Source organism: Embiotoca jacksoni, unplaced genomic scaffold (assembly GCF_022577435.1).
Source record: "Embiotoca jacksoni isolate LCO1_2020_lvr unplaced genomic scaffold, fEmbJac1.0.p SCAF_4, whole genome shotgun sequence".
In the NCBI taxonomy this organism is placed as follows: Eukaryota; Metazoa; Chordata; class Actinopteri; family Embiotocidae; genus Embiotoca; species Embiotoca jacksoni.
This window is the reverse complement of record NW_027185392.1, coordinates 21,548,250-21,561,135: the sequence shown is the minus strand read 5'-3', so window position 1 is coordinate 21,561,135 and position 12,886 is coordinate 21,548,250. Positions and strand designations below refer to the sequence as shown.

Below are 12,886 nucleotides of genomic sequence, written 5' to 3'. Positions count from 1 at the left end.
ATATTTTTAAACTTTACAGCAATTTGATGGCTTGGCTGTTGCAATGGCAATCCTGCAGGGCAGCTCTTTTCCAATGCAGCTAAGATACAAGCTTACAAGCCCAAAGTAAATTATAAACCTAAATTTGAGTGCCCAAGTGACAAGATGCTGGCCAAAATTTGTGTTGACAAAAGGCAGTGGAAGAGAAGACAGACATTATTTTACATGAGGCAGCACAACCAAGTGCATGCAATTTCAGACCAATCAGAGCTGATTGCACAGCAGGAGGCCGTGAGACAAGTTTAAATTTCAACTTGCTGGTAACAACATTGCTTTCTGGAGAAGTGCCCTGTTTTCCCTGTAAATACTGTTCAGATTCAATTCCAGCCTTGATCTTCCATCCTTAAAAATAATTACAGTTTTGGTGAAGTCATCTGCCAAATAACAGGAGCTGGCTGATGTAAGGAAAACTGTTTGTCTCTCATCTAAAATAAATAATCTTTCTGCAACTTGTCTGCTTTCCTCAAATTGACCCATCACCCTTGTTTTCTGTGTTTGTCCTCATCACGCCCACAACCGAGCGGGGCAGCTCTGTACTTGAACTACACCCACACTCCTGTCTCCCAGCAAGTGGACAAACATGTTATTTCCCAAATCAGAAATCCATCTTCAACTTCTCACAAACACTTCCCACAGACAAAAAGGTATTAAGAGCACGACTAGAGCAAACCACTTTTTCTTCCCAATACGTAACCCCGCAATTAACCCTGCAGGATAAAACTACACACACTTTAGTTTTAGGTTCTTCAGTAGTCACCACTTTCCTCTCTGCTGCAGCGACTTTACTGAAAATAAACTGCTTCAAGAATACAGTGCTGTTTCTACTGATTATGCAGCATCACAAAGTACTCACCTTTTGAAATGAAAAGATATTCTGATCAGATAAAATGCAGCAAACTTAAAAATAAAAACACAAAGAATCAACCTCATACAAATGTAGTGGATGTTAAAATAAGATACACGATGAGTGATGGTTAGCCCGGTGGGGTTTCTCAAACAATACTGTGATTCAGCCTGATAATCAGACTGAATTACAATTTTGTTTTATTTCACTCATGCATTGAATCACTTAACAAATCAGACGTGTGTGTTGTAATTCAAAGGTTTGAAACTTGGTGATGCTCTGATACTTTGGCCTCTTTCTGGTTGTGTGGCATTAATCTTTAAAAAAAAGAAAAGTTTTTAAAGCGAGGCGTCATATTTAGCCATACTAGTAGTGAGGCTCTAGATACAGTCTTTTAAATCCTTTTAAACAGGAGACATTTATAGAGACTGCCTCCATCTTTAACCCTTTTAACATTTGATTGGACAAATGCACCATTCGCTGGTCTATCATTGGGCCTTGCAGCTTGTGGGCAACACGATCAGAGGGTGTTACCATTAATGACAAGGCTGACGTTTCGATCCGTGGCCACAGTGTCCTTGAGCACGACCCTCAACAGCAAGTTGCTCCCTCTGGTAGGTGAGCACCTTGCATGGCAGCTCTGCAACCATTGGTGTGTGTGAATGTGTGTGTGAGTGGATGAATGGAAGGCAAACTGTAAAACACTTTGAGACAGCGAAGAGGATAAAGCTCTATATAGGTGCAGACTATTTATCATTTGCCATTTTCAAAATAGAAAACATGGTGCTTGTTCTGGAAACATACAGTTTCTGCTCAGCCTTTCTGCAAGTTAAAACCTTGACTTTCAGTTCGCTCGGTTGGAAGAATGTGGTCCAATCAGTTTTACTTTCAGACTTTTCATAAAGAAAACCAATCTCATGACATGTTGTCTGGTTTCTTCAGGTTATTATCAAATACCATGCTGTAAGAAGATTCAGACCCAGATTAATGACATGAAGGTCTACAGCTCTGTTAGGTCAATCTCAGTGTGGCTGCTTGACGTACGCAGAGATAATGTTTCAGTGACACTTACGCTGACAGGTGATTAGGATTTCTTCCGGACTCGCAAATTACATGGATAAATTAAAAGATAAAAACAAAATACATTCACATCTCTTTCTGTCTTTTTCTTTATCTGTCTCTCTCTGCTATATATTGTAGTAGAAGTGTATCTCACATCTCCGCCGCTGTCTTTAAGGCCCAGGATGTTTGGGTGGTGAGAAAGCTGGACCACAGCGTCCAGCGGCAGCTCCAGCCCCGTGTTGGCCGGCACGCTGTACAGAACCACCGGCACCGGGCTGCAGTCTGCCACCTGCAGGGGAGAAACACAAACACGAGACCTTAAAACAATGCTTCCATCTGATAGAAACACTGTTTACAAACAATATTTAACAGGGTTTTCAAACACACTGATTTACATGTTTATCCTGTATGCTTCAGATCCATTTGAAAATGTGTTAAGAAAATGTAGTGTTCGTTGGTAAGCAATAAATCGGATTAAGTAATATACTCAGTTAACAAAAAATGCAAGAAGTTGACAGTTGACTTGTCCCCTCAGAGTGCCATGGCACCACTTCTGGAACCACTGTTGGAGATGTTTATGCATCGTTAAATACACCAAAATAAAAAGCTCTCCTCAGTTTGGGCTCACAATATGTGATGTAATTCATCTTTGAAAGTACTTTGACAGTGTGAAGGTCAGAGAACACTAGAGGCAGTGCTTTTTGTCAATTGCGGTTATGTCACCACTGTTTTGAGATTTGATGTGTAGGATTTAGGAGGATCTATTGGCAGAAACTGAATATAATATAAATACTTGTGTTTTCAACGGTAAAGAATCACCTGAAACTAAGAATCTTTGTGTTTTCATTACATTGGAATCAGCCCTTCATTTCTTAATATGTAACTACTCCCCTTCCTCGGAGCGCGCCATGCTGCACCGCCATGTTTCTACAGTAGCCCAGACTGGACAAAACCAAAAACTGCCCCGAGAGGCGGTCGATCAAATATTTGCGAGTTTCGTGCCCATCGTAGATCCTCCTACACGCTGGGAAGGAGAGGGCGAGGCGAGGGCCGCTCTGTTAATTGCAAAGTGTACCTTCGCCACTGGATCGGACACACTGCTCCCTAACATACTCCTGTGTGTAACTGTGTGTTTGCACTCAGCTGACCTTTGTGAAGTGATGGATGAGAGCGCGGCTGTCCATTTTGCCCTTGTAGAAGCAGGGTGTTACCACGAGGACGGCGTCGGCACCGGCTGCTGCCATCTTCTCTGTAAGCTGGACTGTGGCTCTGGTGGCTGAACACACCCAGGAGGGGGAAACAACTTTACCAACAAATACACACAGTGGAGTCGAACACCTTTTATCAAGACAGAAAAAATAAATGCGAAGGAGAAAGTGATTAAGTAACAACACATTGAATTATGCCATTTCATTTTGCATTTGCTGTGGCTGTTTGTTGACTTTGTTGAGTATATTTCTTTAGTACATTTGATGCTTTTTTAAATATACCTTCCATATTTACCTGTAATGTATACGTAAATACACATACAAGGCCTCCATGTCTTCTTTCCCCAAAGTGTGACAATATTATACACAGAGTGGATAAAGGGCCGGAAGGACACACTGAAAGACTGGATATCAATGGAAAAATGACCCTGGACATAAAATCAGTTCCTCCATTATAGGCATTTAGGCCAGTAAGGGCCAAGCAGTCCTGACAGAGGGCATGTAATAAATACACTTATGTCCCTGAAATATCTATTGAACATACTGTTTATATTGTGTATGTGAAATAATTGGTGACCAAGAACCCAGGAGGTGTTTACAGCAACAGTGAATGGAGGAAGACGAGGGATATGGAGGAATTTTAGAGCGAGTTAATGTAGGCTATTCTCTTCTCTGAATGTTCTTTGGTATGCTATTGAATTGATAAACCAATAGAACTGTTACACAATCAATTGGAATTCACTTATCAACCCATAACATCTGATAATAGCACTGATTCTATAATCCACTTCAGATCCAGCTCACCAAAATCTATAATGGCAACGCACGAGGAGTCAAACGAGCTTTCAGCAGTCCTCAAAGAGAAGGACTGTATCACACGCAAAATCTTTGACTTTAATTATTTTAAACTGCAAATGTGTGTAGCTGTGAATAAAAAAGAATACATATGACTGAACTAAAGTTTGATTTCATGCCAATAAAAATCTGTTAACTTGAAAAATAATTCTCTTCATTTGAGAGAAGTTATAGACTTCAAATTTTGAAATAATCTTTAGATGGCCTGTAAAAAAAAACATTATTATATTTAGTTAACAGTGAAACCTTTGAAGATGCTGAAAAGCAAATTCCAAGATTTGCTTCTCAGTACATTTTGTATGTGTGAAATGTGTTGCTGAAAGCATGTGCAAAGTTTGAAAACTTTGTCGCACTGAAATGTGGAGTTAGACTGTTAAACAGTTTCTCATCCGTCTTCAGCTCAGGTTTTTTTAGGCGGGGCTAAAACCTAGCTTCAGTACATCACCGAGCTAGATCACAGCCGGTTTATATGACCTTCTGCATGGCTCCTCCTCTCACACGGTGAAACGCTATAAAAGCCTGGAGCTCATTTGCATAAGAGGTCGTCCCACTCAACTTCAGTTGCTACTCCTGCCATAGTCAGATGTTATTGTACATCAGCTAGCTGCTACAGGACGTCTCCCTCCACCTGCAAGTTCATCTTTCCTGGAAGCAAGAACCTCCAAAGCAGCGCTGCATCGCTATTTAAATGTCCTACTGATGAAGAAAGGAAAAAGAGGTGGATTGATTTCATGAAAAGCTAAAGGAGACCGTAGGATTAACACCAACAGCCGCCTCTGCAGGGACCATTTCACGGTGGATTGTTTCACCAACTTCCACCGGAGACAGACGGAGTTCACGGACGCACCGCTTCTCCTGCAGCACGGAGCCGAACTGACCATCGCCCTCCCGGACGTTCATCTCCCGGTCGCACCGGCACCGTCCGCCACCGTCAGCAGTTCACCACCAGTTCTGTGTGCTTGTTATAATTATACTAGATAACTTTTCCACAGTAACTCTGCTACATTTAGTGCAAACCCCTGACGTGATTTTACTCGGTGTAGAATAACGGTATTTTGGTGAAATGGTAGATAATGTGCTAATTAGCTTCTTGAGCTCGTAGCTGAGCAGAGTTCAGAGGAAAATGCTCCGATAACCGCTGATTTTTTTTTATGCATGTCCATCTAGCTACGATAAGGAACTCTAATATATGTAACTCTGTATTTTACATGTCGGGGTGATGGTAAACATGAACCAGAGGAGATCTTGTCCTCCCGATTAAAGAGGGTTGTTGTTTTTGTACTCCGGTGTAACGTTACAATCACTGACCCTCTCGGTTACATGTACCGGTACCGGTCCGGATAAACGAGCCCGACTACATGTGCAAGAGGCTGCAGAGAGCAGGTGGAGGTGGTGGAGGAGGAGGTGGAAGTGGAGGAGGACGTGGAGGAGGAGGTGGAGGAGGAGAAGGAGGTGGAGGGACATCAGTGGAAGAGAAAGACTTTCGGCTCGACCTGAGCAGGTTCAAAGTTTGAATTGATATGATATATTGAATTGACGTGATGTAATGAATTGATGTGATGTAATGAATTGACATGTGATGTAATGCAGCGTTGTTCATGTTGCAGTCATTACAGAACTAAATCAACTCCTCTGCTCTTATTATCTCCACTATTGTAATGCAGGTGGTTAGAAGTAGTTGGAGACTCACTGTCTTCTGTCTCTGGTGTCCAGTTTGACTCCTGTGTTACAGCTCAGGGGGACAAGCTGGATTTATATACATCTGTATGTTTCCCTCATTGGACAAATAAATTCTAATTCTATTCTGTTTTCACAAAGCAGGCTGCTCCGTCCACCAGACAGACAGAGTACCAGTGGGAAATCATGCATGAAGTCACCGAGAGGTCGGATGTCAGACGAACCGCTTAGTGGGGAAAAGAACTGCAGCCACAGGACTGTCATACAGGACACTGAACACCTTCCAGCAAGTGGGCGGAGCTTCAGCTCCTTCAGGACACGCCCTCCCCAGTCTCAGAGCAGAGAAGACTCCTGATTATCTCACGATTTCAAAGCCTAATTTAACATACTTGTTGTGTTTTTTGTCATTCAAATTTGGATGGGTAGTTAACAACCCATACTTCTGTGGTGTGATGAACTTAAAACTCATTTTCATTTCTACTTTACAGCATCTTTTAGAATAGACGTAGATGTTTTAAATATTTAGCATAATGAGTTTTACATCAGTGTCAGCAATTGTTCTGGCAGTTGTTGTTTTTTATTCTGTTGACTTAAGTCTGATATACAGTACCAGTCAAAAGTTTGGACACACCTTCTCATTCAATGTTTTTTCTTTATTTGTATTTGTTTCTACATTGTAGATTAATATTGAAGACATCCAAACTATGAAGGAACGTGTGGAATTATGTGGTAAACAAAAAAATGCTCAACAAACCAGAATATGTTTTACGTTTTAGATTCTTCAAAGTAGCCACATTTTGCTTTGATGACAGCTTTGCACACTCTTGGCATTCTTTCAATCAGCTCCATGAGGTGTTCACCTGGAATGGTTTCCCAACAGTCTTGAAGGAGTTCCCAGAGGTGCTGAGCACTTGTTGGCTGCTTTGCCTTCACTCTGCGGTCCAACTCATCCCAGACCATATCAATTGGGTTTAGGTCTGGTGATTGTGGAGGCCAGGTCATCTGACGCAGCACTCCATCACTCTCCTTCTTGGTCTAACAGCCCTTCCACAGCCTGGAGGTGTGTTTGGGCTCATTGTCCTGTTGAAATACAAACGCTGGTCCCACTAAGTTCAAACCAGATGGGATGGCATGTCGCTGCAGAATGCTGTGGTAGCCAAGCTAGTTAAGTATTTCTTGAATTTTGAATAAATCACCAACAGTGTCACCAACAAAGCACCCCCACACCATCACACCTCCTCCTCCTCCATGCTTCATGGTGGGAACCACACATGTAGAAACCATCCGCTCACCTGCGTCTTACAAAGACACGGCGGGTGGAACCAAAAATCTCATCAGACCAAAGTCCAGATTTCCACTGGTTTAATGTCCATTCCTTGTGTTTCTTGGCCCAAGCAAGTCTCTTCTTCTTCTTGTTCTTCCTCAGTAGTGGCTTCTTTGCTCAGTAGTTTCATCATAGCGTTTGATGGTTTTCACGACTGCACTTGAGGATACATTCAAAGTTCTTGAAATTTTCCGGACTGACTGACCTTTCTGATGGACTGTGGTTTCTCTTTACTTAGTTGAGTGGTTCGTGCCATAATATGTATTAGAACTGTAGTCGAATAGGCCTATTCACTGTGTAGAACTGTGCACCAACCCTCAACTGATGGTCTCAAACACATTAAGAAGGCAAGAAATTCCACAAAGTAACTCTCGACAAGGCACACCTGTTAATTGAAAACCATTCCAGGTGACGACCTCGTGAAGCTGATTGAAAGAATGCCAAGAGTGTGCAAAGCTGTCATCAAAGCAAAAGGTGGCTACTTTGAAGAATATAAAATATAAAACATATTCTGGTTTGTTGAGCATTTTTTTGTTTACCACATAATTCCACGTGTTCCTTCATAGTTTTGATGTCTTCAATATTAATCTGCAATGTAGAAAAAAATAAAAAATAAAGAAAAACCATTGAATGAGAAGGTGTGTCCAAACTTTTGACTGGTACTGTATTTTAACACGAAGTTAATTCATTATTGTCGCTGCTTTATGTTATTTATAACTGAACCCTTAACTTATAAAAAGCAGCTTCTCAGTCATAGTAGCAAATGCTCTACAGTTTCTAGACTTCAACAATCCACACACTCGTACCTACATTCACAGCCTGATCCGGCCATCAGCAGTTTTCCCGTCGGCAGTGATCTTCTGACCGTCCTCACCACCTCCACCCGTTCGTCCTCTGTCAAGTATGGATACTCCCCATTGGATCCCTGAACCACCAGACCTGCACACCAGAACACCTTATTATACTTGTCTTACCTCTGCAAAGAAAGTCATATGTGATCGCCTCAGTCGATCAGACACTCATAGACACTCATTGACTATGCGTGTCTGATCGACTGTGCTCCCCAAACTTGTCTGTTATTCTACAACTTGTGACCTTTTCTTTGTGTCATTATTAGACCATGCTGTTGGTGCTTTTATTAACTATACTGTCATCCACACCAATACTGATTGTGAAAGAGAAACCTAATAAAGGAGATGCAACTTTGGTACAGTTGGTGCTTTCTTATTTTTTCTTCCTTGTAAAATACTTTACCTTAACAAAACCTAGAATATAATAGTGGCAGTAGTTATGCTCATAACCGCATTTATAGTAATAACAGTAGAGATAATTATTAGAATGGTAGCTGGAATAGCTGGGATGATGACAATTGTGGTTAGTAAAAGAAAGCATCACATGTAATAATGATAGCGGTATCTCTACAATATTCAAGGTACTGACTGACTGGTAGAAATACAAATTCACGCACCACCTCAGCACTACGGCTAACACAAGTAATATCAAGAGTGTATCATATGGGTTTCTAGGATGCCAGAATACAAATATTTATTATAAAAGTAGCAGCAGCAGAGAGTTTGCAGGTACAGAATAAGTATTTAATATAAATGATATTAATGGTGCACCAGCAGCAGTGGAGCCGTAAACGCAGTAAAATATTTTTAGTTGTAGCAGTAAACAAACACCAGGTGGAGACATAACCACCAGGTCGAGGGGAGAGTTTGCGTTTGCATGTCCGTGCTGAACTTTGTCCTGTCTGTCGGGTCCCTAAACAAACAGCTATACCTGCCTGACAGGAAACCAATGACCCGTTTTAAGACATGCAGGCCTCTAAACAACCCGTGCATCTCAGACTCTTTGGGAACTTAATTAAGTCTCCACCTGTGTTGCAGAATCCAGTTTTATTTATTAGGCGAGTGTGTGCCTTGAAGCCTGACCTTTAAACGGTATCTTGGCATATTTCTGCAGGTTTCCCTCCAGTTTCTGATAGTCCACGTCCTCCTTGGCGGTGAACGGGGTGGCAATGGGCGGATAAATCCCGCTGAGGTCCAGCCTGGCCGCAGCGGTGTGGCTCCACGCCACACGGTGGTGAGCTGCTCTGCGCAGGGAACTCAGACCTCTCCAAGCCCGGACGCACTGCATCGTGAAGCGGACAGAAAGACGGAGCTGCTCACTGCTTGTGTGCTGGGACTTTATGCAGCTGCTGCCACCGAGGACAGTTAATCACTAACCTGCTTCTTCAAATATTGACCAGAATTTGACGTTTCCGACCAACTGTGAAACTGTCGCACTTAAATACTTGAAACGACTCGTTTTATTTAGACTCAGTGGTCACGTTTCGCACTGCGCGGTGCTTTAAAAGAGGATTCCTGGTAATTTCACAGTCTGGAACCTTCATTCACCTGAAATCTGTTTGAAACGAGTAGCAAACTATTGACACCGATTCTTCTGACCGCGCTGCCACAGATCCAGAGCTCCGCCTAGGATCAGTCAGGGCTCGTCAACCACAAGCGTGTTTCCGGATTCACGCAAAGGGACGATGCCTTGTCTCGGACCTGGACAGTTCTTGTTTCAACCAGATTCTCCTTTCACTGTTAAAACCACCTCTCACACACAGCTGCCTCTCTTTGACTGTGTTTGGATATGCAGGATACATTTTAGGTTATATCCCAGATTCAAATATTAGTAATTGTGATAGTTAAATTGATTAAAATGATGTTAATAACAAAAAATGTGAAACATACACAAATCTGGCTCCCGGTTGACAATATCACAAGAATTTTAGGACCTTAAAACAGAGTCACTACACAGAGATGGTTGATAAAGTTGTAATCAAACTGAGCACATCACTTAACATTTGTAATTTGTTTGTATTGGAACTGTGACTTATGTCTGAACCTCTAGTTTTGAAGTTTGAGCCCAACTCATTGAAAACATAGAGATGAATAAGAATTATTACTAAAAGGACATTTTCAAAAGAGGAATAAAAGCAGAGGCTGATTGCTAGTTAAAACAATGGGCCATAGCTGTTTTCAAAAATGACTATAGGTTAACTGATATGTTAATAAAGCTGACTTGATTAGGTTACAAAAACAAACCTGATCTGTTGATTTTTTTTTTTTCTCAGCTTCTGAAAGCCTTTACACTTCTGCCACCATGTGGAGCAAAGTTTAATTACATTTAATTTACTCAAATCACTGGAGCAGTAGAGTTTTCTGAAATTTGTGCCATTAAATTAGCTTTGTCGGATGGGAATATTTTTTCAAACGGTATAAACAAACACCGTCTGACACTACAGTCCAGAATCTCCCACTTGGGCTTAGTTGGGTTGAAATGACACAGTTACCTCCTTTAAATTGAAATGAAACACTTTGAATCTCTTGTTTTTCCAAAGGGTTGTGGACACTGCTCCACATACTTTTACATAGTGTAACTCTTGTGCTGTTTTTGTTTTTGAGCCCACTATTTCCCTTAACTAATAATAATGGATCCAACTTATTATTTTGAGTCAATTTTACAACATAGAGGGATAGTTTAGAAACAATAATGTTCCAATTTGACAACAACAGTTTGGTGAATACCCTTTTTGGTTTCAGCTTAACAAGTCTCCAGCTGTGAGATCCATAACAATGTCTTTTCCAGTTTGTTGTGAAAGAACTTGACTTGCCTGACCTTAGCTCCATTGATAACCTTTCGAATGAACTGCAATCCCATCTGCAGGACTAATTGCCCAACATCAGTGCTGGATGTCACTGATGCTCTCGTGGCTGAATGGGAGCAAATCTCTGCAGGTAGCATCAAAAAAGTGTAAGAAATCCTAAAACCAGATGAGTGGAGCCTGTTATAGCAGCAGGTTAATGCCCATGGAACTGGAATGAGATGTTCAACAATAACATGGGCACGTGATCACATACGTCATTGTGTCATGTATTATATGTTGTACTTTTTTATTGTTGAATTAAGCTTTCCAAACATGAAATATAACTCCATTTATGCAATAAATCATGACTCCTAAGAGGAAGCGTTACTTTGATACATTTACATTTTAGGTGTAAGGTAACCGAAGAGTGTGTGAGAGAATGAGAAATATTTATATCACCTTTTTATCACTCCATGTTCAAGGTCAGATTCTACTCTTTCTTCTTGTTTCCATAATAATATGAGGATGGGATGTTATCGAACCACAAATTTAGCCAACAACACAAACTCTGAGTAAGACATGTGTAGCTTCAGTAAACAGCTTATCCCAGACAGTAAATATTTTGGATCTCAATAATTATTTAAACTGTTCTTACCCCACACAAATGTAACAGCCACTTTTCAAATATCTTATAGTTTGTAAAGTCACAAAATTATGGATTAGTGCATAAAAGACTTATTTCAATAAATATTTAAATAATGTATTATTTTGCTAAGTTACAAAGTAACTAATGATTTTTGATCACTGACAGAAAATGCCTTCCTCATCTGTATGTATCCAGTTTTGTATGCTGTGTTTACATGGTCCCAGGTTTACTGTGTACTAATGCCAAAAAGCACACATTCAATTACAACCCTGTTTCCAAAAAAGTTGGGACCACTGTGTAAAATGTAAATAAAAACAGAATGCGATGATTTGCAAATCATGTAAACCCATAATTAATTGAAAATAGACCAAAGACAACATATAAAATGTTATTGTTTTGTTGGAAAAATATATGCTTATATTGAATTTGATGGCAGCAACACATTTCAAAAAAAGTTGGGGTAGCACCATGTTTACTACTATGATCTCTTCTTCCCAACACTGTTTAGGAACTGAGGAGACCAGTTGCTGGAGTTTTGAAACTGAAATGGTGTCCCATTCTTTCCTGATGTAGGATTTCAGCTGCTCAACAGTTCAAGGTCCCCTTTGTCATATTTTTTCTTTTCATAATGTGCCAAATGTTTTCAATGGGCGACAGGACTTCCGACTTTCACTTTGCCTCAGTCCATCTTAAATCAGCTCAGGCCCAGAGAAAGCGGCAGTGTTTCTAGATCATGTTTATACATGGTTTCTACTTTGCATGGTAGAGTTTTAACCAGCATTTGTGGATGCAGCGATGAACTCTATTCCTAGACAATGGTTTTTAGAAGTGTTTCTCAGTTTCTGCAATGATTTCCACTACAGAATTGTGTCTGTTTTTAATGCAGAACCGCCAAAGATCACCAGGCCATCATAGCATTATCACTTGTGTATAGAGATTTCTCCAGATTCTCTGAATCTTTTAATGACATTATGTACCGTAGATGATGAAATCCCCAAATTCTTTGGAGGTTTTTCTCCCTTAAAGAGGAGTTTTTTCCCTCCTAGCTTATGTGGGAATTGTTGAATTGTTGGGTTTCTCTGTTTAATATTGTAAAGTCTTGCTGTAAGGACTTTAATGTGTTAAGTGCCATGAAATAACCTATGTTGTGATTTGGCGCTATATAAATAAAATTGAATATAATTGAATTGAATTGAATTGAATTGAATTGAATTTGCAACTAACATTTAAAAAAAAAAAAATGTTTTATCCCCAATCATGTTACTGATCTGTTGCAAATTAACCTAGTTGTGAGATGTGCTTTTATTTTTCTAGCATTACAGAACTTTTCCAGTCTTATGTTGTCCCTGTCCCATCTTTTTTTAAACATGTTGCTGGCATCAGATCCAAAATAAGCACATGTTTTTCATAAAACAACAAAATCTCAGTTTCAAAATGTAATATGTTGTCTTTGGTCTTTTTTCAATTTAATATGGGTTTACATGATTTGCAAATCATCACACTTAGATTTTTCACAGCATCACAACTTTCTTGGAAACGGAGTTGTGGACATGCAGCATATAATCACTTTTACTAAAAATGTAAAAGTTTTGCA

The 12,886-nt window shown here is 40.3% G+C and overlaps 1 protein-coding gene across 3 annotated transcripts in view; it reads right to left on the bottom strand.

The window, feature by feature from the left end:
• Positions 1 to 9,471, bottom strand: part of hoga1 (4-hydroxy-2-oxoglutarate aldolase 1) — a 28,800-nt gene extending 19,329 nt beyond the window's left edge. For 2 of the 3 annotated variants that reach the window (XM_069168264.1, XM_069168265.1), the window contains exons 1-4: positions 8,944 to 9,471; positions 7,820 to 7,948; positions 3,094 to 3,221; positions 2,100 to 2,234 (exon numbers count right to left, since the gene is read on the bottom strand). In XM_069168264.1, coding sequence (XP_069024365.1) covers positions 2,100 to 2,234; positions 3,094 to 3,221; positions 7,820 to 7,948; positions 8,944 to 9,148 — 597 coding nt within the window. In that variant the 5' untranslated portion in view covers positions 9,149 to 9,471. The remainder of the gene's footprint in view (positions 1 to 2,099; positions 2,235 to 3,093; positions 3,222 to 7,819; positions 7,949 to 8,943) is intronic. The other variant, XM_069168263.1, reaches the window with a different exon arrangement.
• Positions 9,472 to 12,886: the final 3,415 nt, after the last annotated feature.